General features: G+C 38.2%; 1 protein-coding gene across 1 annotated transcript; it reads left to right on the top strand.

Moving 5' to 3' along the window:
- Positions 1-2961: 2961 nt before the first annotated feature.
- On the top strand, positions 2962-22626 carry KIFBP (kinesin family binding protein; the record flags this gene model as incomplete). The annotated part of the gene is made up of 7 exons (XM_084245453.1): positions 2962-3387; positions 9163-9261; positions 11656-11735; positions 12325-12508; positions 15041-15125; positions 17976-18091; positions 21751-22626. 7 exons carry the CDS (start codon positions 2962-2964, stop codon positions 22624-22626), a joined length of 1866 nt encoding a protein of 621 aa, XP_084101579.1.
- Positions 22627-23120: the final 494 nt, after the last annotated feature.

Raw genomic sequence — 23120 nt, 5'->3', positions numbered from 1 at the left:
CAAAGGTAGCCAATGAGGTTTTCATTGTTAGTGTTGATTGATTATAAAATAACAGATTTCGTAAACATTTGATATACTTTAGTCTATTGCAGTTATTGTTGCCCAAATTGGCCCATCTTTGACTAGCAAGAGGCTCTTTCTAAGTTGGCACCTTCTTTTGACTTAATCCTCTTAGTTTTTGATAGTTTCTTTGATTTCTGGTGTGACAAGATGTCCAGACCCTGTCCCAGAACCACAGTCACCATTTTTTCTGAGGAACCCTGTTTCTTTCTTTTTTTAAAAAAAAAAAATTTTACTTGCACTGGGTACAATCAGAAGCAGGGGAGGGTAAGAGAATTCACCAGAGCCAGAGGGGGGAGCAGAAAAGGCAGAAGGACAGAAGTACACTGCTGAGGAGAGCAGCGGGTGGCAGGAGAGGTCTGCGTGCCATGTGGGATCCTCACTGGCAGCCAGGGATTGAACCAGAGCTGCAGAGGCTGTGGGCAGCTTCGCAGCCCAGCGCTCAACTGCTGCGCCACCAGGGGAGGCCCAGAACCCTGTTTCTTTATAACAAGAAATGCCATTTAAGGCCTATATTCTGGGAACCAAGACATATTTTATGTACTCTAGTATTATTTTTATCTGTCTCATTAAATAGTTTATTTTTGCTAGATTTTTGTTGTTGATATTGTGAAAATGACCTTTTTCTTCATTGCTCATTCTGCCAATAAAGTAGTGATTTTTTATGTGACAAGTGAACATACTGAACTTTTTTTTTTTTTGGCTATTTTACTTTGCTTTTTCAGAGAATTATACCATATGTGAATAATTTTCTACATCTTCCCAATCATTATACTTCTGATTTTGTTCTTTTGTCCAAATGTAGGTTTTGGCACTTTCAGGTCATTATTATATGCCAAAGATGTTAACAGTCATCCAAGTCTTACTATAAAATTAGCACTAAGTTGGTTCACTGATGTAAAAGGCAAATACTTTTTTTTTTTTTGCTTGAATGAACATAATAGACATTAGCTGTGCTCTGACCAAATACTTTAACTCCCTTTTACCACGTTATACCTTATAATAGTGTCTCTCCCATTATCTTCCAAGAAATACACCTCAGATCACTGCATTATGGTGATCCCTATGCTGTATCACCCATTGGACAAATTCCACAGGGACTATTTCATGAGCTCTCACAGGGATCTAAGAATACCAACCCCCTCAAAATATTGATTGAAAAAAAAGGCCAAAAGAAGTGACTATACTTCCCAAAATTACCCCGTCTAAAGTTTGCTTGTTCTGTGTTTTCATCTTAGGTGTAAGGGTTTTTCAAGAATCTCTTCTATTTTAGTTTTCATTTGGGTGTTATTTCAGTTATGCCCTTAGAAGTCTGTCATGTGCCAATGTGTCTTACTGAGATACTGTGTATGACAGTAGAGCAGAATGAAAGTATGCGCTCCAGAGCGAAATTGCCTACTTAACTCTAACAGCCATTTAGAAGGTGGATTGAGCAGCACTAGGCTTTGCATTTAAAGGATGAGGAGAGTGAGTGCAGCACACACATAAGAGTAAACATGTGGGGAAAGGGGCTATGAAGAGGAACAGGAGTTCCAATTTGAATTTACTGATATACAGGAGTCAGTGTACTGATATACATTGAGGTGTGATGGTTCTTTTGGGAGATGGATATTCCAGTCAGTCTGGAGCTCTAAGAGCCATTTGCCCTGGAGACCAAGGTGTGGAAGTGAGCAGCACATACAATGGGTGCTCTGAAAATGTGTAAGATTTCCCTGGGACAAAATTTAGGAAGGAATCCTGAGAAACACTAACATTTATTTATAAAAAAATTATTTATTTATGCATATAAGAGCTGGGCCACAGGCCAGAGATGCAGGGGGTGTGAGGTTTCACCAGAGAGTGGAGAACAGAACAGGCAGGCTAACCGAAATACACTGCTGAGGAGAGCAGCGGGAGAGACAGGAGAGGTCTGCTTCTATTTTGCCATGTGGGTTACTCTCTGGCAGGCTGGGGATCGAACTCATGATGCAGAGGCTTCGGATTGCTTCATAGTTCAGTGCTTAACCCCTTGTGCCACCAGGGAGGCCCAGCAACACTAACATTTAAAGGACAATTTAATTTCATTTGCTCCTTAGTATTACTCTGTAGGGATCAGTAATTTCACTGCCTTACAATGAGAAATCTGAAGCTTAGAAAGTTATTAGAAGCTGTTTTGAAATGCAAATTGTACACCTACGAGTTCTCTAAATCAACGCTCCTTTGTATATCTCAATGCACTTTACACAGCTGTAGCTTTATGGTTAAAACCTCCGGCCTAACCACCTTCCCCAATGCTCCCCTAACCCCACCTGCCACGTGCTATTTGACAATTTAAGGTTTGTATAAATGGGGAAAACCTTGCCTGAAGTGACTTGTCATAGTTCTGGGTCTTAGTTTTTGTGATATTTTGAAAAGTGGTACACACCCCATAATCTATTTCAGGGTTGAAATGAAAATACTTGTGAATCACTGAGTGTTTTATACATTCACAGCTAAGGTAATTAGGTCAATGTAATCGACCTAGTATCAAAAGGTTTTTGCCTTTCAGCTTATATAAATTAGCTCAAGTAGAGACAGCTAGCTATGTTTGTAAACAAACGCTCTTGGAAATTTCCAAGCCAGGCGATAGCAAATATTTTTAGATAGCTACAACTTTATATTTTTATATAGCTACAACTAGCACCGTAAAGGCTGGGCAGGAGTGAGGCCACCCCCAATGGGAACGTGTTTCTATAACAACGGTTGCCATGGTGGCAGGAACGCGCTCCTATTGGCCAGTGCCCACCTTACCGCGGTTCTCCCGGCGGACTTTATTGGTTGCTTTTCTGCCGTGCGGCGCGCCGTAAGTGAAGTGTCGTAGAGCACAGGAAGGCGCGAGTCCCGAGCGCAGGCCCTGAGCAAACCCAGGCTGTAGGGGCCGCTATGGCGAATGTTCCGTGGGCCGAGATTCGTGAGAAATTCCAGGCGGCTCTGGCCCTGTCGCGGGTGGAATTGCATAAAAACCCCGAGAAGGAGCCGTACAAGTCCAAATACAGCGCCCGAGTGCTGCTGGAAGAGGTCAGGGCGCTGCTGGGCCCCGCGCCCGAGGAGGAGGATGAGCGGCCTGAGGCCGAGGAAAGCTCGGGTGCGGGCGACCCCACCCTGGGGCCGCCCGCCGAGGCGGTGGAGGCCGAGGGGCCCGTCGCCCAAGGGGCCGTGAGGCTGGCGGTTATTGAGTTCCATCTCGGGGTGAACCACATCGACACGGAGGAGCTGTCGGCGGGGGAGGAGCATCTCGTGAAGTGCCTGAAGCTGCTGCGCAAATACCGGCTGTCGCACGACTGCGTGTCTCTCTACATCCAGGCGCAGGTGAGGGCGGCCGCGCCGGCCCTGGGGCCAGAGGGGAGGGCGCGGGGAGGGGGCCCCCCTCTCGCACGGTTGTGCCCAGGCTTTGAAGCCCTGGGGTGATACGCGGCTGCCACACTCCCCCTCCCTCCGCCCACCCCGGCGGCATTACTCGCCCCCTCTCCTGGTGGCTGGTCCGCGAGGCCCTCTGGCTTCGTGAATGCGCCCTCCGCCAGCCCGGAGCCTGTTCCTTCTAGCCAAGACAAATCCAAAAATTTGTTTTAACTTGAGGTCTCAAGGAAATGACAAAGCATGGCCGGAGTACGTTTTTCATTTGAAGGCTTCGTTCCAAACGCCTCACTCATCGGTTTGCTTCCCCTGGAATTCCTCCTCATTCTCCAAAACGCACGTCATGCTTCTAGTAACTTTTAGCTCACTTTGGTCCGAACTGATCTCTCCCTTCTACCTCTGAATTTTCACAACCTTATTTTTCCCATTTGACGGTAGGTGGATTATTAAGAAAAAAATGTGACATTTTGCGTCGGGAACATAACAAATGAGATAAGTCTGAACTCTTTGTATGTGCCTGTTGCTCTGCTTACGCTCACAAATTCTTACTTCCACTTCCTAATATATGTGATCCAGAGAACATTTACCAAAATTGATCATATGGTAAGTAGACCTCAAAGAAAAACATTGAAAAGGAAATTGTATGGGTCATACTTTTATTATGGCCCAATAAAAGTAAAAGCCACAGAATAACAGGAACTAAAATCTGTTTTTGCATATTATTTTTGACCTCAGTACCTATCACATGGTAGGCACATTATTAATATTCAAGAAATGTATGCGAGATTTAATAAAATTCGTAAAATGTTGAATTCGGATAGCTTCATTTGAAATTTTCTTTAACCTTATAACTGCCTAAGATTCTAGTAAACATTTTAAAAAGTATCTCACTATCTTAAAGATACAATTAGAAACTGTCCTAAATGTATTATGGGCTCCAGTATTTACTGTATATTATTGATTTTAATATGTACTTTAAATTGTCTAATATACACATCTTTCATACTCTAATATCTAAAATCAGAATGCCTAATATACACATTGTCTAATATACACATCTTTCATACTCTAATATCTAAAATCAGAATGCATTTCATAGCCAATGTAGTATATAGCGTATTTTACTTGCCATTGTTTGTTATTGATACATAAAATAATTGTCTTACAAATTGTGACATCTCACATTCAATGAAATGCAATATTTTTATTTTTTTAAAGATTTATTTATTTGTAGAAGAACTGGGGTGTAGGCCAGAAGTGGTGGGTGATGGTGAGAGAATTCATCAGAGACAGGACAGAGTGGGGAGCAGCACAGGCTGATTTACCAAAATGCACTGCTAAGTGGAGCATTAGGCAAGACAAGAGAGGTCTGCAGCACCATGTGTGGGTTAGCTCGCTGGTTTGGGAATCAAACAGAGGCCTTGGCAGTGATAGCACTAAGACTTAACCCCTAGGCCACCAGGGAGGCCCCAAAATGCAGTATTTTAAACAGCCACCCTTTTCTGAGGGTGAATTATTAGAGACATACTTAGTAAAATCAGATTCAAAATCTCGATTAGAAGTTCTGACCATTCCAGTAATACAGAAGAAAAAATTATAGATTTTGGGAAAATAAAAATTATTTATATGAATAAAGTTATCATTTGCATATATGATCATTGTATACCTAAAAACCCAAAGACATCAACTGAAAACCATTGGAATTATCAGTTTAATAAAGCAGGAGGATGTAAAGTAAATCTGTACTATCGGTAGTACTCTTGTATATAAGCATAATGGGTTAAAATATTAATTTTGAAAATTGCAGCATTAGGGATACTAGAACTAGTAAACTTAAAGAGAGAGAACTATACCATGTTCCTGGGTGGTAAGATTAAAAATAATGGTATGAACCTGATACTCATTTATAGATTTGATGCAATTAGTGCTGAAATCCCAGAACTTGACAGAATGATTGTTTATCTGAACAAATAAAGTGATTATAAAAATATGAAAAGGAATGTACTAAAACAGTATAGCAGTGGTGATTCAGATTATGCCTGTCTTCCTAAACTCTTCTGTTTAGTTGATCTATTTCAGTGGCATTACCATACTATATATATGGTATCGTTTCACTTAATATTTACTATACATGAGAGATTTGGCCTCACTAATCATAAAGAAAACTAAAAGAATGAAATAGAAAAATTATACCAGTTTGGCAGAGATTATTAGAGATATTGATTACGCTTTGGAGAGACTAAGGAAATGGATACTATCCATTAGCATTATTGCTAGTAGAAATGTAAACACTATAGATCTTTTTTTAAAAAATATTTATTTATGCATACAAGAACCGGGGTACAGGCCAGAGATGGAGTTGAGAGGATTCACCAGAGCCAGAGCGGGGAGCAGAATAGGCAGACTGACGAAGTACACTGCAGAGGGGAGCAGCGGGAGGCAGGAGAGGTCTGGCGCCCTGTGGGACCCTCGCCTGATGCCGGGGATCGAACCAGCGCTGCAGAGGCTGCGGGCAGCTTCACAACCCAGCGCTCAACCGCTGTGCCACCCGGGAGGCCCAACACTATAGATCTTTTATGGAGCTCGATTTCAAAACTCTTGAATCAGGCCTTTTATGTAAAAATTCCACATCAGGGCCTCCCAGTGGCACAAGGGGTTAAGCAGTGCACTATGAAGCAATCTGCAGCTTCTGCAGCACAAGTTCAATCCCCAGCCAGGGAACTACCCACATGGTGCTGCAGACCTCTCCTGTCTCGCCTGCTGCTCCCCTCAGCAGTGTATTTCAGTCAGTCTGCCTGTTCTGTTCCCCACTCTGTCTCTGGTGAATCTTCTCACTCCTCACACCTCTGACCTGTACCCCAGTTCTTGTATGCATAAATAAATAAATCTTTGGGGAAAAAAAAATTCCACATCAGTATCTTAAAATCACATTAAGATAGTTATGAAAAGATATGTGAACATAAATATTCATCATCGTATAAACTTTTTATAAAAAAAATCGTGTAAATAGCCCTCACTATGTATATGGTTTAATAAATATTGGTGCATTCATGTATAACAGTAGGCAGCCATTAAAAATCATAATTTATGTATGTTAACCAAAAATATCAATATTAAGAGAGGGACATATGTTTGGAATTATGTGGAATGATTTCATTTTGGTATAAGATACACCTTTGTGTGTATGTATCAGTTCTAAGGAATTTATGATAGATTTATTGCTTTGTCTCAATTTGGTGTTTCTATCTTAGGAAAGAGATTATTAGAGATATTGATTAAACTTTGGAGAGACTAAGGAAATGGATACTATCCATTAGCATTATTTCTACAGAAATACAGAACCTGGACTCCGATTATCAAAAAGAGACTTCCTTTCTATCTTCACTAGGTTTTGAGGGCGCTTAGAAAAGATTTTTCTTTGTTTTTCCTTCTGATTTTTGCTATCAGCAATAAACACTTGTATTATCATCATCTTTAGTGAAATTTAACTATTTTATTATTGTAAAATTCCCTCACCAATTAAGAGCTAATTCTCTCTATTCCCTCCGCTACCAGGATATGCATACATAAGGAATACCTTTTGTGTATATTTGTAGATTTATTAAGATAGACTTGACATACAGTTTGATGAATGTGATATATGAATATGCCCATGAAACAATCAAGGTCATGAACATATCCATGATCACCAAGTTTCCTTGTGTTCCTTTGTTAATCCCTCCCCTTCTTTATTCTCTCTCCCTCTTCTATGCCTCTCCCCTCTGCATTTTCTAGAATTTTTAAATGAGATCGTGGTGTGTGCACCTTCTTATTTTGGTTTGACTTCTTGATCAACATCATAATTTCATTGCTGCATCTGAGGTGACTTTTTTCCTTTTTAGTCTGTTATGCGAATTATATTGCCAGATTTTCAGTGTTAAGCCAACCCTTTCCTTTCCTGTAATAAATTCCCCTGAGAGTTTTTACTAAGAAAACTTGGGTAAAATAATACCCTTTTAATGTATTTTTATATATTGTTGAACTCAATTTGCTAAAATTTTATTAATATTGTTTGTATCTATGTTCATGAAGGATATTAGTGTATAGTAAGTAGTCTTCTCCCCATTCAAGTTCATAGACTCTGAATTCTCTCATGGATACCTTGTGAGTCCATTGGACCCAGGTTAAAAATCTCTGCATTAGAGGCTCTCTTTCCTTATCCTGTTCTTTTCCCTAAGGAGGTTTACAGAGGATGGTAGAAGTCCAGCCTCAGAAGTATCATTTTGCTTGAAGTGTTATCCCAATTTATGGAAGGCAGTCTAACTCCATTCTCTAAAGGGGGGCTGGACCTCCAGTCTTGAATTCTGACATCTGAACAGATCTTTGCCCTCTACAAAGCCGGTTAAAATAGTTATATAGCAGAAGACAGATGGCCTAGTTTTTAAAATATAATACCTGATCTAGTAAGTTTTTCCTTTGCCTTCATGGTAACAGAGGAAGATGATGCTATGGAGAGCAAAAGCAAATGATTAATACAATAAAAGACTATGAAGAATTTTTGATTGACTAGATATAATTATAAAGCTATACAATTTTAAGAACTCTAAACTATAAACAAACTAAAAAATGGATTGAAATTACATTGGTTTATAACATTATATAAGTTTCAGGTGTGCAAAATTATACTTAAACATCTGTATATACTACATCACTTCCCAAGTCTGGTCCAAACTAGAAAGTACTTTTCTATCACCTCCATACCTTTACCCCTTTTACCCACCTTCTCTGGTCTAATACCAATCTGTTCTCTATATCAGTTTGTTTTGTATGAACAAATATTTTCTTGTTTGAAATGGTAAACTTTAGGAATCTGACTTAACTGATGGAAAAAGGCATATAGTATCTTCAGGTTTTTCCACACCACATTCTTTGAATTACTGGAATTTGAGAGCTCATTTCCCTTTGACAGGCTTGTACTGAACAATCACTGTTGAGAATTTTTCCTTGTTTGAAAGCTCTCTGGAGAAGATTATAGCTATTTTGAAAGCCTTATATATTTTATGGAACATCTTTGTCTCTATCAGTTAACTATTGTTATGTAACATTTTACCTCCAAATTTAGCAGCCTGCAGCGCATTTTTATCCTGTAGGTTTGCCTTAGCTGGTTGCCTCTGGCTCAAGAGCTCTCATCAGATTATTGGTCTGCTGAGGCTGACTTGAAGACTCAATATGGGAGACACTCCTTCCAGACTCACTCAGATGGTTATTGGCAGGATTCAGTTTCCTACACACTGTCGCTCTGATGGCCTCAATTCTGTGCTAGCTTTTTGATCTCCCTCAGTTTCTTCTCTCATAAATCTGTCTATAGGATAACTTACAACACAACAATTTGCTTCCCTGAAAATGAGCAAGAGGCAGCACCCATGATGGAACCACAGTGTTTTATAACCTAATCTTGGAAGAGAGATTCCAATATGATCACATTTGCCATATGCTGTTTGTTAGAAACAAATCACTAAATCCAGCCTACATATTTAAAGAGAAGAGACTATTTGAGGACACGATAGCCAGAGGCAGGGCTCACCAGGGATGCATCTCATAGGCTGCCTGTCTCACTACATAAGGATAATACTGTTGTGAATAACCAGATTCCAGCACTGTTTGATAGGTAAATATTAACTTTGAAACTCTGAAAGTTACTTTAATTGGAAGATCTATATTGTCATTATTTCTTTTTTCTTTATTTTCCAGAATAACCTTGGTATCTTGTGGTCTGAAAGAGAAGAAATTGAAACTGCACAAGCTTATTTAGAATCTTCAGAAGCACTGTACAATCAGTATATGAAAGAGGTATGATGCATATCCAGATACATTTTAAGTTTTGATTGAAACAGTTAAGAATTGATGGTTAAGGGCCTTCCTGGTGGTGCAGGGGTTGAAGTCTCAGCACTATCGAGGTATTGCCAGCCACTGCGTTTGATTCCTGGTTAGGGAGCTGACCCACATGGCACAGCAGACCTCTCCTGTCTTGCCCATTGCTCCCCTCAGCAGTGTATTTCAGTCAGTCTGCCTGTTCTGCTGCCCACTCTGTCTCTGGTGAATCCTTACCCCCATCCACTTCCCCCACCCCGCCACTGGCCAAGACCCCAGTTCTTGCATGCATGCATAAATAAAATATATCTTTAAAAAAAGGAATTGATAGTGAGAATTTGTTCATAATATTCCAGACCTTTCTATAGAGTGGTCTAAGTGGTCATCTGATAGCTAAAATTACTTTGTATTACAAATTTTAGTGTTCTTAAAAGTAATCCTTGGATAGAGTCTAATGATAACCCTAGTCTAATTATAATTGAATTATATAGGAAATATTATGTTAATCCTAACATGCTGATACTTGCATATTTTTACTTATAATTTAAAAATTCTGTTTTGAGTTCCACTGAGAATAGTAGTGCTTAAAGAAACCTAAGCAACTACTTAAGCAAAATGTCAGAAATCTTTGAGGCAACAATTCTCAAATTTCAGCTTGCATCTGAATGACCTGTTAAAAAAACAGTGTTCCTTCTCAGATTCAGACTTAGCAGATCTGGGTGGGGACCTGGAATTTGCATTTTTAGCAAGATAGTAGGTGATTCTCATTTGCTGATCTAGGTATTGCACTTGAGAACTACTTCAAGGTAATGGTTTTTTAGCTATTTTCTTTTTACCCATGAAACTCTTCTGAAATAAATTATGTAAAAACTGATCAAGCTTTTCTAGTTAAGCAGGTCAAAAATACCCTCAGCTCAGTCCACTACAGACTCTTCCCTCCTCCTTATTAGTAATAAAACAGAGGTATCATGGAGCCTGGACTGAAAACAAACCATCTATTTCTTCAATAAATTTTACCTACGAAGGACCTCCCTGGTGGCGCAAAGGGTTAAGTCCCAGCACTATGAAGCTATCAACAGCCACTGAAGCACTTGGATCCCTAGCCAGGGAGCTACCTCCATAGTGCAGCAGACCTCTCCTGTCTTGCCCACTGCTCCCCTCAGCAGTGTATTTCAGTAGGTCCCCCTGTTCTTGAATATTAGAATGTTAAAAACTTTTATCTTCATTAATGATCAGTTCAGAACAATATTACTCTAAGGGTATCTATATCTTTCCTATTATCATGCTTATGTATTTTTTTTTTAATTTTTTAACAGTATATTTTTAAAGATTTATTTATACATACAAGAACTGATGTCTAGGCCAGAGATGTGGAAGGGGTGAGAGGATTCACCAGAGACAGACTGGGGAGCAGAACAGGCAGATCTACTGAAATACACTGCTGAGGGGAGCAGAGGGCAAGATGGGAGAGGTCTGCTGCACCATGTGGGTTAGTTCCCTGGCAGGGGATGGAACTCATGCTATAGTGGCGGCCATAGCTTGATAGTGTTGAGACTTAACTCCTTTTGCCACCAGGGAGGCCCCATGGATGTTTTTATTTATTTATTTTTTTAAGATTTATTTATGCATACAAGAGCTGGGGTATAGGCCAGAGATGGCGGGGGGTGGGTGAGAGGGGGCTTGAGGGTGAGAGGATTCACCAGAGACAGAGTGGGGAACAGAACAGGTAGACTGACTGAAATACACTGCTGAGGGGAGCAGCGGGCGAGTCGGGAGAGGTCTGCTGCGCCATGTGCGTTGCTCTCTGGCCAGTCAGGGATTGAACTCATGCTGCAGAGGCTTCAAATTGCTTCACAGTGCAGTACTTAATCCCTTGCACCACCAGGGTGCAACTTTTTCTAGAAAGCAAAATTATCACTGAAAATATTGAAAGAATTATACATCCCTAAAAGCAAATTGGTAGGTTTTTTTAGTGTTACTTAATCTCAGTTAAAATTTTGTCAAATGTGAGCTTGTGGACAATCTCTTTATAGCTGCTAAATTATTCTTTTTTTTTTAAGAGGCATGTATTTTCATTTATTTATTTATTTGTTTGTTTGTTTGTTTATACATGCACTGGGTACAGTCAGAAGCGCGGGAGGGTGAGAGAATTCACCAGAGCCAGAGCGGGGAGCAGGGCAGGCAGAAGGACTGAAGTACACTGCTGAGGGGTAGCTGCTAAATTCTTAAGGTTAAGGTAATTACTTCTTGGTAACATGAAAGGGAACTAGGGAAAAATGAAATGGGCTTTTAAAATTTGATTTCTTGAGTTCCTCCTCCAGAGGGGGGCGCTTGGTGTTAATACTTTAAAATTTTGTTTTTCTTGAATTATAGATTGGGAGTCCTCCTCTTGATCCTACTGAGCATTTTCTTCCTGAAGAAGAAAAACTTACTGAACAAGAGAGATCAAAAAGGTGAGTGGGTATAGAAATCAGCTTTCATGACTAATTCCACATAGTATAGGTGATTGTTCAGAAAAGTGCAGTGGTTTTCTTCTTGAAGATATTTTTTTTTAAAGACTTATTTATGCATACAAGAGCTGGGGTACAGGCCAGAGATGTGGGGAGGCGGGGACTGTGAAAGGATTCACCAGAGACAGAGTGGGGAACAGAATAGACAGACCAACTGAAATATATTGCTGAGGGGAGCAGCAGGCGAGACAGGAGAGGTCTACTTCGCCATGTAGGTTGCTCCCTGGCCGGCCAGGGATCGAATTCATGCTGTAGAGGCGGTGGATTGCTTCATAGTGCGGTGCTTAACCTCTTGCACCACCAGGGAGGCCCAACCTTCAAGATATTTTTAAAAGGTTATAGAATATGGATTCTGACATGGACTAAAATCCTCCATTTGCCACTTATTATCTATGTAATCCTGTTCAAATCTGAGGCTCAGTTTCCTTAGCTGTGAAATAGCCATCCCAACTCAAAGGATTGGTGGGAGATCAAAATAAATATGAAAGTGCCTTAAAATTTTATGTTTTTATGCTTATTTTTCTCTTCATAGATTTGAGAAGGTTTATACTCATAACTTATATTACCTGGCTCAAGTTTACCAGCATATGGAAATGTTTGAGAAGGCTGCTCATTATTGCCACAGTACCCTAAAACGCCAGCTTGAGCACAATGCCTACCATCCTATAGAGTGGGCTATTAATGCTGCAACCTTGTCACAATTTTATATCAATAAGGTAAGCTTCTCAAAGTAGTTATCTAACAGTTATTGGTAATGCATACAAAAATAGAATCAGTAGCACCCTGAAAATACCATCTTTTTAAAAGTTTGTGTTTTATAATATAAACTAGAGAGAATAACACAACCCATTTTACCAGTGTAATAAAATTGTATAGCTTTTTATTGCATTCTTTTGAATCTTAAAATGCTAAGTTTTAGCATTGTCTTGTTACCAAAGACCAAGTTTTTTTTCAATTAGGCTTCCTATCTCAGTTCATTTTAGTGAGGTTACTTTTAAATTGAAGATGTTTGTTCTCATGTAGATATATCTATCTTTTTGTAATGGTAATCTGGTAACTGAGAATTTGTCTGAGGAAGTTGACTGTTAAATGTGGGCTTTGATAAAAGCATGTGACACATTTCAGTTATTCTTCAGAATTAACTCTTTTATAATAATTTTTCTGTGTTGGAAATGTCTCTGCCCACTATCAGAGTTCCAGGTCTTTATACTATACTTCTTCTGGACTGTTCCCCAGGGACAAATTTGAACGTCTTAGTTGTTTATTAGAATTATTCAGAATCATGTTGATATATTCTTAACATTTTTTTTAAGCCCTTAATAGTTTTTAATGCTGAAATGTTTATAAGATACCTTTCCTACCCAAACTTTCTGTTATTCCTCAGTAAGACAGCTCAGCAGTAGAAATTACTTTCATGTATATTACTAATTCACAAGTCTTTCTGAAATTTTGGTAATTCTTTACTTATCAGAGTTCCTTCTTAGATGTCTCTGGTTATCTGCTACCTTATCCTTACTGGGCCTTTATCCTTTCTAAGCTTTTTGTTAGTGCTGGTTCTGTAAATGCGCCCTATGTTTAAAGTATTGTCCCACAGAATTTCATTCAGAAAAGCTATTAGCAGGAGAGAAAGGGCTGTGGTGACTGCAGCATCGCTTCTAGGACTTTGATCTAAGATCAAGCGTGTAAGTAACGCTATTGCATATATCAGAGCATTCAGTTAAATCTAACTCATGAATCCATTTCATTGTGGTCATCATCAAAGAGTGTTATCCGGTGCCTCTGCTTGTGGCACCTTTTCTATAGCTGCTGGAGGCCCTTTGTTTTGTTTAGCAACTTTAAAATTACATATTCACTGTGATTTTAATTAACATTTAAATGTCTACAGATATTGATAATATTGAGCTACCTAGATATTAATTTAAAGTATAATTAAAATTTAAAGTTGTTAAGCATTGCTTATGTGGAGCATGCAATAATTTTCATGAGTCCTTCTCCCACCCCACTTTTATTTTTTACCAATATATTTTACACATTTTTGTTACAACCAGCTAAGTTATATTGCAAAAAGAGATTTGAACCATATCTTTAAACAATGTAATTGTCATTTGTATCATTATATCATCATCTGGTTCCAGTGATGAGGGTTTGCTTCTTGGTGAGTCCCTGCCTGGTAGGTGCTAGTACCCACATTTACCAGCCACCTAGAGGGCACAGGTGCTCACTGTTTTAGCAGTGGTTGCTCACAGGGCGTTGATCTGGGCAAAGTTGAAGTGATATTAATGGGTGAGGGATTAGAGAGGGACTATTTAAGCTGCTTTATGTAAACTGTGACTTTCTTCTTGGATTTTGAAGTTTAACACCACCAGTTTGAATTAAGATGTTGCTGGGATAGTACTGCACAGCTGTTCTCAAGATGGCTTCTGAATTCACCATAATGGAGTTACACTCAATCTGATGTTTCAAAGTCATAATAGCCAACCATTAAAAATCTTAGCAGTCACTTATATGAAGTAGAGATTATATTTAATGAGGGTGGTTTCCACCTAAAAGTTGGACTTTAACTTTGTGCTTTTGCTGGGTGGTCCTGTGAGTTACATGACAAATGCAAAGTGTGGAGATCTTCTCCAAATGTTTGAGAAGTTTACCATGCCAAGATTTGAATTATGAAGTCTTCAAATGTGTTAATAAAGCAGTTACATAAAATTCATCTGTGGAAATAGATTGACTTCAAAACTTGATGGGAAGTTTCATGTAAATTACAAAGATTTTAGAAGACCTGGATCTCTTCGTATCAGAACTTAACCTTTTGCCTCTGAATGGTAGGATGTAAAAGGGATCTCTAATAAAAATTAAATTTTCAAATCCTTTGACAGATTGCAAATGATCTAAGAATTTATTATGTATGGGACTTTGGCTATTTAGATTGAACCTAAAGGACTAGATGAGGTAATGAGTCTAGGATAACTATTCTTACATACTTTGTTTACCTGAGGAGAGCTAACTTTCCATCAACAGTTGTCTTTCAGCCATTTTGATTATTAAGAGTTTGGAGCACTGTTACTTTAACCTATGAGGTAGCTTTTTAACCAGATCATAGTCTTATATACCTTCTGAATGTTCAGCATTTATACAAGGTTTCCTTGGTATTATTTTTACCTGATTTTATAGCTTTTCCATATAAAAGACTTGATACAAGTATCATTGCAAATAAGGCTGTGTGATAATTGTCTTCACTCTTTTTTCAACAGCTATGCTTTATGGAGGCCAGACACTGTTTATCAGCTGCTAATGTCATTTTTGGTCAAACTGGAAAGATTCAAAATACAGAAGACAGTGAGTATTAAATAATTTTTAAAAGATTTTGAAATCATTTTAATGTTAGAAAAATTATAAGAACAGAGCAAAAATCTACCATATGTCCTTCTAAATTCACCAGTTGTTAATAATTGCATCATTTGCAATCATCATTCTGAACCTCTGTGAGAAGACTGAATATATTATTTACTCTTTTACCACTTAATACTTCAGTATATATTTCCTAAGAAATAAGAACGTTTTCTTACATGATCATAAAACAGCTCTCCTGCCTGCCTGTAACTATGCAGGTGCCTATCTTTCTTCTTTTATAATGTAAAGGAAAAAAACAATCTTAAGGATAGTTAGACAAAGAGTTTTAGATAACGTGAGGAGTTGAACCTGGGATGCAGTCTGTCAGAATTTTACTCTGAGAACCATACCAGCAATCACAAGTTTGAATTTAGTTTATATAGATCGAAACACTGAGTCCATTGACATTAAATGTAATTATTCTTTTTTTTTTTTTTGAAGATTTATTTATTTATACAAGAACTAGGGTTCTTGGCGTGGGAGGGTGAGAGACAGAGCAGGGAGCAGAACAGGCAGTCAGACCGAAGACACTGCTGAGGGGAGCAGTGGGCGAGACAGGAGAGGTCTGCTGTGCCATGTGGGTTTCTTTCTGGCCGGCCGAGAATTGAACCTGCGCTGCAGAGGCTGCCCAGACAGCTTCACAGCACTGCGCTCAACCCGCTGCGCCACCAGGGAGACCCAGAAATGTAATTATTTTTGACAGGGAGCTTCTGGCTTTAAGTTGTTTTGACCTAAAATTATGTTGATGCTATCTGTGTACAGAGGAAGGTAATGTTAGGGTTTAATGTCTTCCTTTCTAAAGAATGTATTGTGGAGGTGCAAAAGCGAAGTACCATTGTTCAAACCTTCTTTATCCAGCTTCTCAGTCTTAAGTGGAGGTTGGAAAGGCTAAGTTACCTATAGACTGTACATTTTGGCTTCATTGCTTCACAAACTTCAAGTCTGTGCAAATGGTTTGCTCTCTTATTTGCTGGAAAAGAGACATATTATTCCCAGAACATTTTTTTACAGTTCACACTATAAATCACAATAATCAACTGTTTATTATTAAGCCATTAAAAAAGAAATATATTGATTTATGATAACATGAGTAGAACTCAGTGCATTATGCTAAGTAAAATAGGTCAGAAAGACAAATACTGTTCTTAATCACACATACATGTAGAATCTTAAAAACAAAAAAAAAATTGCTCATAACTACAGAGAACAGATTGTTTTCAGAGGCAGGGACTGGGCAAAAATGGGTGAAGAATCAAAAGCAATAAACTTATGAATTAAGTTCTGGGACCGTAATACAGCATGTTGAGTGTATTGTGTATTTGAAAGTTGCTAAGAATAGATCTTAAAAGTTCTCATTACAGGAAAAAAATTGTAATTATATGGATAGTTGTTAATGACTTATTGTGACAATCATTTTAAGTCAGTACAGGTTTCCCTGATATCCAAAAATAGAGCATTCTTGTGAAATCTTTCATAAGATGGAATGACATAAAGTGAAGAAGCAATTACCATTAATTTATATGGAAAATTTTTTTAGCATTCCCCAAACCACTAAATAACCCACCAAATTATACCAAATAACACCAACCTGTAGTAAAAGCAGGAATGATAAGACATACAGAGCCTGTGTAAAGCAGTTCCAGGGAAGGAACTTGTGCCACTCCCACTGCTTAGGATGTGTGCTGCCTCTAGAATGCCGGGCCTCTGCCAAACATTGAATACTGTTTTTGCTTCTTGCCTTCTGTTATAAATGTGAAAATTCTCTTTCAATTTCTTTGTTAGTGAGACTAGGCACTAATGTCGGTCTTTTGTTAGAGCAAAGTTTAAAATGAACTTTTTAAAAGTGGGGGTACCTGAATACAAAAATATGGAATCATTATGCTGTACGTCTGAAACTAATAAGTTATATTTTTACATATTTAAATGTCAATTTTTAAAAACTAGGTGGTCGAGTCACTTTACAGGTTTTGTAATAATGTCACAATTTTCTTTAGCATTCTGAATCAGAAGAATATAGAGGCTGTGAAAAGTTAGAGAAATGGTTTTAGATTGGTTGAAGTCTAGAAGGCACTTGTCCCAGAAAAAAAATTAATAAGAACTAAACCATCAGTGAGATACTTTGTTTTTAATTCTTCGAAACAGAAAGCTAAATGACAATGCCCAGTGTTTTCATAATGCTTTCATTGAGCAGCATCATATATAGTTGGTTTAAGTTTTTGTTGAAGATAAATTGGCAAGATATATCAAGAATGTTTAGAATAGTTTAAATGCTGACCCAGTAAATTTCACTTCAAGGAATTAGTCATAAGGAAATAATTGAAAATCTCTACAGATTTGTAATGCACAGAGACCTTTGTTCAGGGTTGTTTATAATAGAAGAATTAGAAGAGACTAATGCCCAATTTTAGAAAAACAGTATGGAATATCTAATTGTATTATAATACATTTTTTAAAAATGTATTAGCAACAGTTGATAATGATATGAGTAAAGTACTAGTGGTATAACATATGGAAAGGCCATAGTCAAAATTAAACATACATTGTGACCTTAGTTTTACCTATAGATAATGCACAAGAAAACATTAGAAAGAAATATGTAAAAATAACAGCAGTTAGTGTTCTGGATGGTAGACATTTTGGGGTGTTTTTTCCCTCTGTTGCTTCAGTGAAAATCTGTTATTTTATAATCAGGAAAAAAGTGATACAAAAAGAACGCAGTGCTCATTGAAAATTACAATTGTGACCATTAATTTAGGCAAATCACTGTGCTTTGTTACAAACGCTGTGTAATTTTAGCTACTGAAACTGATGGAGATGTGCCAGAGCTTTATCATCAAAGAAAAGGGGAAATAGCAAGATGCTGGATCAAATACTGTTTGACTCTCATGCAGAATGCTCAACTATCCATGCAGGTAATGCAATCAAAAATTGCCTTTTCTTTTTTAAATGAACAGAATATAAGTAAAAGCTTAAAAGGGGGGATTATGTCCATTGACCTCGCTGCATGTTTATTATGCAGGGTACGCAGAATGTGCTCATATTTATTATTCTCATCTTCTCTATCTTTTAAAATCTTATTCATTATTGGGGCCTCCCTGATGGCGCAAGGAGTTAAGACACAAACTATGAAGATATCGGCAGCCACTGCAACACGAGTTTGATCCCCGGCCAGGGAGGTGACCCATTATTTAAGTCTTAATACTTCTGGTTCCTTGAAAACTTCCTTTGGGGGCCTCCCCGGTGGCGCAGCGGTTGAGTGCTGGGTTGCGAAGCTGCCCGCGGCCTCTGCGGCGCCGGTTCGATCCCCGGCTGCTCCCCGGCCACAGGAGGAGGGTCCCACATGGCGCGCGGACCTCTCCTGCCGCCCGCTGCTCCCCTCAGCAGTGTACTTCTGTCCTTCTGCCTGCTCTGCTCCCCGCTCTAGCTCTGGTGAATTCTCTCACCCTCCCGCACTTCTGACTGTACCCAGTGCATGTGTAAACAAAACAAACAAATAAATAAAAACATGCCTCTATTAAAAAAAAAAAGAAAGAAAACTTCCTTTGGATAAATAAGTCCCTTTAAGAGGTTAAGAGTGGGGGATATACTGCATCAGATTCATAGTATATCATTACCTCCAGGCACAAGAGGTTCTCAATAAATTCAATAAATCATTGTTGAATGCATCCTCTACGGATATCTCTACAGAGATATCTCCCTCCTTTAAACTCCATAGAACTTTTCTTGCCTCTACCTAAGACACTTAAATTCTGTCTGTATCATCCTGATTCATATTCTTTTTCCTTCCTTATAGACTACAAGCAACTTGAGGATAGAAAAATTCTTACTAATCTTTATATAGTTTCATAATCTTTATATGCTTTATTTAGCATATGAATCTGTATAAATATATCTAGCTAGCAATAAATATATCTAGCCCTGCCATTTTTGCAGTTGTATAATCTCTCCATGTCTCAACTTCTTCAACAGTGAGATGGAGATAAAAATAATACATACATGCATGCACACACACACACAGATATGCATATGAAGATCTCAGAAATATGAAATCAGACTTGCCTGGAGAAATTGTTTTTATTTTTTCTATTTGTATGAATTAAAGCATAATATTTTTATAGAACCTTGTGAAACTACTCAACAAAATTAACCACAGAATTCTAGATGCATAGCATAGGTCTTTAAAAAAATAACATTGAGAAGCCTCCCTGGTGGTGCAAGGGGTTAAGACGCAACCTATGAAGCTATCCGCAGCCACTGCAGCACGAGTTCCATCCCCAGCCAGGGAGCAACCCACATGGCACAGCAGATCTCTCCTGACTCACCCATTGCTCCCCTCAGCAGTGTATTTCAGTCAGTGCACCTGTTCTGTTCCCCACTCTGTCTGGTGAATCCTCTCACCCTCTTGTACCTCTGGCCTGTACCGTAGTTCATCTATGCATAAATAAATAAATCTTAAAAAAAACAAAAAGAACATTGGGCTTCCCTTTTGGCACAGGGGTTAAAGTTTCAGTACTGTCAAGCTATTGCCAGCCATTGCAGAATGAGTTCGATCCCCGGCCAGGGCGCTAACCCACATGGCACAGCAGACCTCTTTAGTCTCGCCCACTGCCCCCCTCAGCAGTGTATTTCAGTAGATCTGCCTGTTTTGCTCCCCACTCTGTCTCTTGTGAATTCTCTTACCCCCTGCACCTCTGGCCTACACCCCAGTTCTTGTATGCATAAATAAATAAATTTAAAAAAAAAAGAATATTTGAGAATATAGTGTAAAGATGGAGCAAGCCTACAAGGAAAAGAATCCTGGGGAATTTTATGTCTAGAGTAGTTGGAGCTGGGAAGAGCTTTAGCCCAGAAAGCAGTTTAGGAAGCATATAAATAAATAAGTCCAGGGAGCAAGTAAGCAAACAAGATTTAGAGAATTATGACCTACTTTTGAAGTAATTATATCAAGTATAATGCTCTATGGTTTAATTTTGCCCTAATTTAGTTGATGTTTTCCAGACTGGATACTAGAACTTATTGCATGCTTAAACTCAAATGGTTGCCATGCCACTAAATTATTCAAATATCTTTAAAAAATTTTTTTCCCAGATACTCCTTAATATGACCTTTTTGTTACCTCAGCTTCATCCTTTGGTTGTCCATTTATTCATCTGAAAAGCCTTCTTCAATTTATGCTTAAGATTTGTTCAGTTAAGTATTAATGACAGCTCTGTACTAGTCATTATACTATGTGAACAAAAAATAGACCTGGTTATTGACCTTGTGAAAAAGTATAATTTTAATAAGTTCCATAAAGGATATGTCATTGAAAAGGTGCAAAAGGAGGAAACAGTTAAAGCAAGCTCAGTGAAGGAATAAAAATAAATCTTTAAAAAAAAAATTTTTTTAGTGGCCACATTAGAAAAGGAAAAAAAAAGGTAATACTTTATTTTTATTTGACCCAGTGTATAAAAATGTTATCATTTTCTATGCCAACATTTCAACATTACTAGAGAGATTTTACATTCTTTATTTTTGTACTAAGTCTTTGAAGTTGGGTATAGATTTTATACGTATAGCCCACAACTGTGGCTGTGGTGAGTTTCGATTCCACATTTTAAGTGCTCAGTTGCCACCCACACTTGGCTAATGGCTACTGTTTTCAACAGCGCAGGACTAGAGACAGTGTCAATGTAAAGGAGAAAAGACCTTGGGGCTAAGCACTGATGGATCTGTTTTTTAATCATATTAGTTTTGGGGTGTTTTTTGCCTCTCGAGTTAGGGAAGGATAACTTTTAACTATGAAGATTTGACTCTTCACTGTAGTGTCAGTCCTAGACTATTTCTCTATATTTCACTATAGAACATAGTATAAACACCATATGGTTAATCTTAATGGCATCTCAGTAAATGTTTTTAGTATATAAACTACATTCTTACTCTAATGTTAAAAGTAAATATTACTAATAATGTGCTGTATGTATATAACGTGTCACAGTTCTAAAAGTGCTTTTAGTATGTATTTATTTTAGCTGAAGGAATAACTATGAGTTTTAGTTCCCCAAAGAGGACTGGTAGTATATAAATGGCTTAATCTATTTTATTTAAATATTTTTTCCAAATTTCTTGACATTTTTAATATAATTGGAACATCGTTAAAAGAAGTAAGTTTTAAAAGATATCTAGGATAATATCTTCCTAAACCAGGCTGAACTATAAGAAGGTTTTCTTTTTTTTCTAAATATTTATTTTTATTTATGCATGCATGCAAGAACTGGAGTGTAGGCCAGAGGTGCGGAGGGGTGAGAGGATTCACCAGATTGGGGAGCAGAACATGCAGATTGACTGAAATACACTGCTGAGGGGAACAGCAGGTGAGTCAGGAGAGGTCTGCTATGCCATGTGGGTAGCTCCCTGGCCAGGGATCAGACTCATGCTGCAGTGGCTGGCAGTAGCTTGATAGCACTGAGACTTAAACCCCGCCACCAGGGAGGCCCAGAAGGTTTTCTTTTCTTTACTCTTATTTGCTTTAATCTTGTTAGACAGCAAGAAGATCAGTATTATACTTAACCATATTTTTTTTCCCTTTCAGGATAACATAGGGGAACTTGATCTTGATAAACAATATGAACTTAGAGCTTTAAGGAAAAAAGAACTGGAAGAGGAAGAACGTGTTAGGAAAAAAGCTGTGCAGTTTGGAACTGGTGAGCTGTGTGATGCCATCTCTGCAGTAGAAGAGAAAGTGAGGTATTTGAGACCTTTAGATTTTGAAGAAGCCCGGGAACTTTTCTTATTGGGTCAGCACTATGTCTTTGAGGCAAAAGAGTTCTTTCAAATTGATGGTTATGTCACTGACCACATTGAAGTTGTCCAAGATCATAGTGCTCTGTTTAAGGTGCTTGCATTCTTTGAAACTGACATGGAAAGACGGTGCAAAATGCATAAACGTCGAATAGCCATGCTAGAACCCCTAATTGTGGACCTGAATCCGCAGTATTACCTGTTGGTCAACAGACAGATTCAGTTTGAAATTGCACATGCATACTATGATATGATGGATTTGAAGGTCGCTATTGCTGACAAGCTGAGGGATCCTGATTCACACATTGTGAAAAAAATAAATAATCTTAATAAGTCAGCATTGAAGTACTACCAGCTCTTCTTAGACTCCCTGAGGGATCCAAATAAAGTATTTCCCGAGCATATAGGGGAAGATGTTCTTCGCCCTGCCATGTTAGCTAAGTTTCGAGTTGCCCGTCTCTATGGCAAAATCATCACTGCTGACCCCAAGAAAGAGTTAGAAAACTTGGCAACATCATTAGAACATTACAAATTTATTGTTGATTACTGTGAAAAGCACCCTGAGGCTGCTCAGGAAATAGAAGTTGAGCTGGAACTTAGTAAAGAGATGGTGAGTCTTCTTCCAACAAAAATGGAGAGATTCAGAACCAAGATGGCCCTGAGCTAAACCTTTTTTCTATTGGATGAAAATGTGCAATACTGAAGACATTTTTTCCCCTTAGTCACACAGGTCCAATTCCATTGTGATATTACCTTTATAGCTAGATTGTGGTCTGCACTTGAGATAGGCCAGTTGAGTCTTTGCTAGGACCTTACTTAACATAAATAAATTAATAATTTACACCTAATTATGTAAATTGCCTTGTTGAAGTGACATGTGATTGGTATTTTAGATTGCTTGTTTCCTATTTAAATATAAACCTTTCCTCCCTCCATTTCTAACTGTGGGCTAGTACTTGATGGATTCCATAAGAGGGAAAATACTGGGTACTATCCCTGGTAGATAAGCCTATTACTGTATTAAAATTTAAAACATAACTTCCTATAATTATCCTTCCCAAAATATTTACCTTCCTAAATTTCCAAAGAAATCTTTCCTTTTTGAAAATAACTTAAAAACCTAAGTTATGTTGTTGTAAAGTGGTTTGTCTTAATTATAGG

Source organism: Talpa europaea, assembly GCF_964194135.1.
Source record: "Talpa europaea genome assembly, chromosome: 10".
NCBI classification, from domain to species: Eukaryota; Metazoa; Chordata; class Mammalia; order Eulipotyphla; family Talpidae; genus Talpa; species Talpa europaea.
This window is presented reverse-complemented; position numbering and strand designations above follow the sequence as displayed.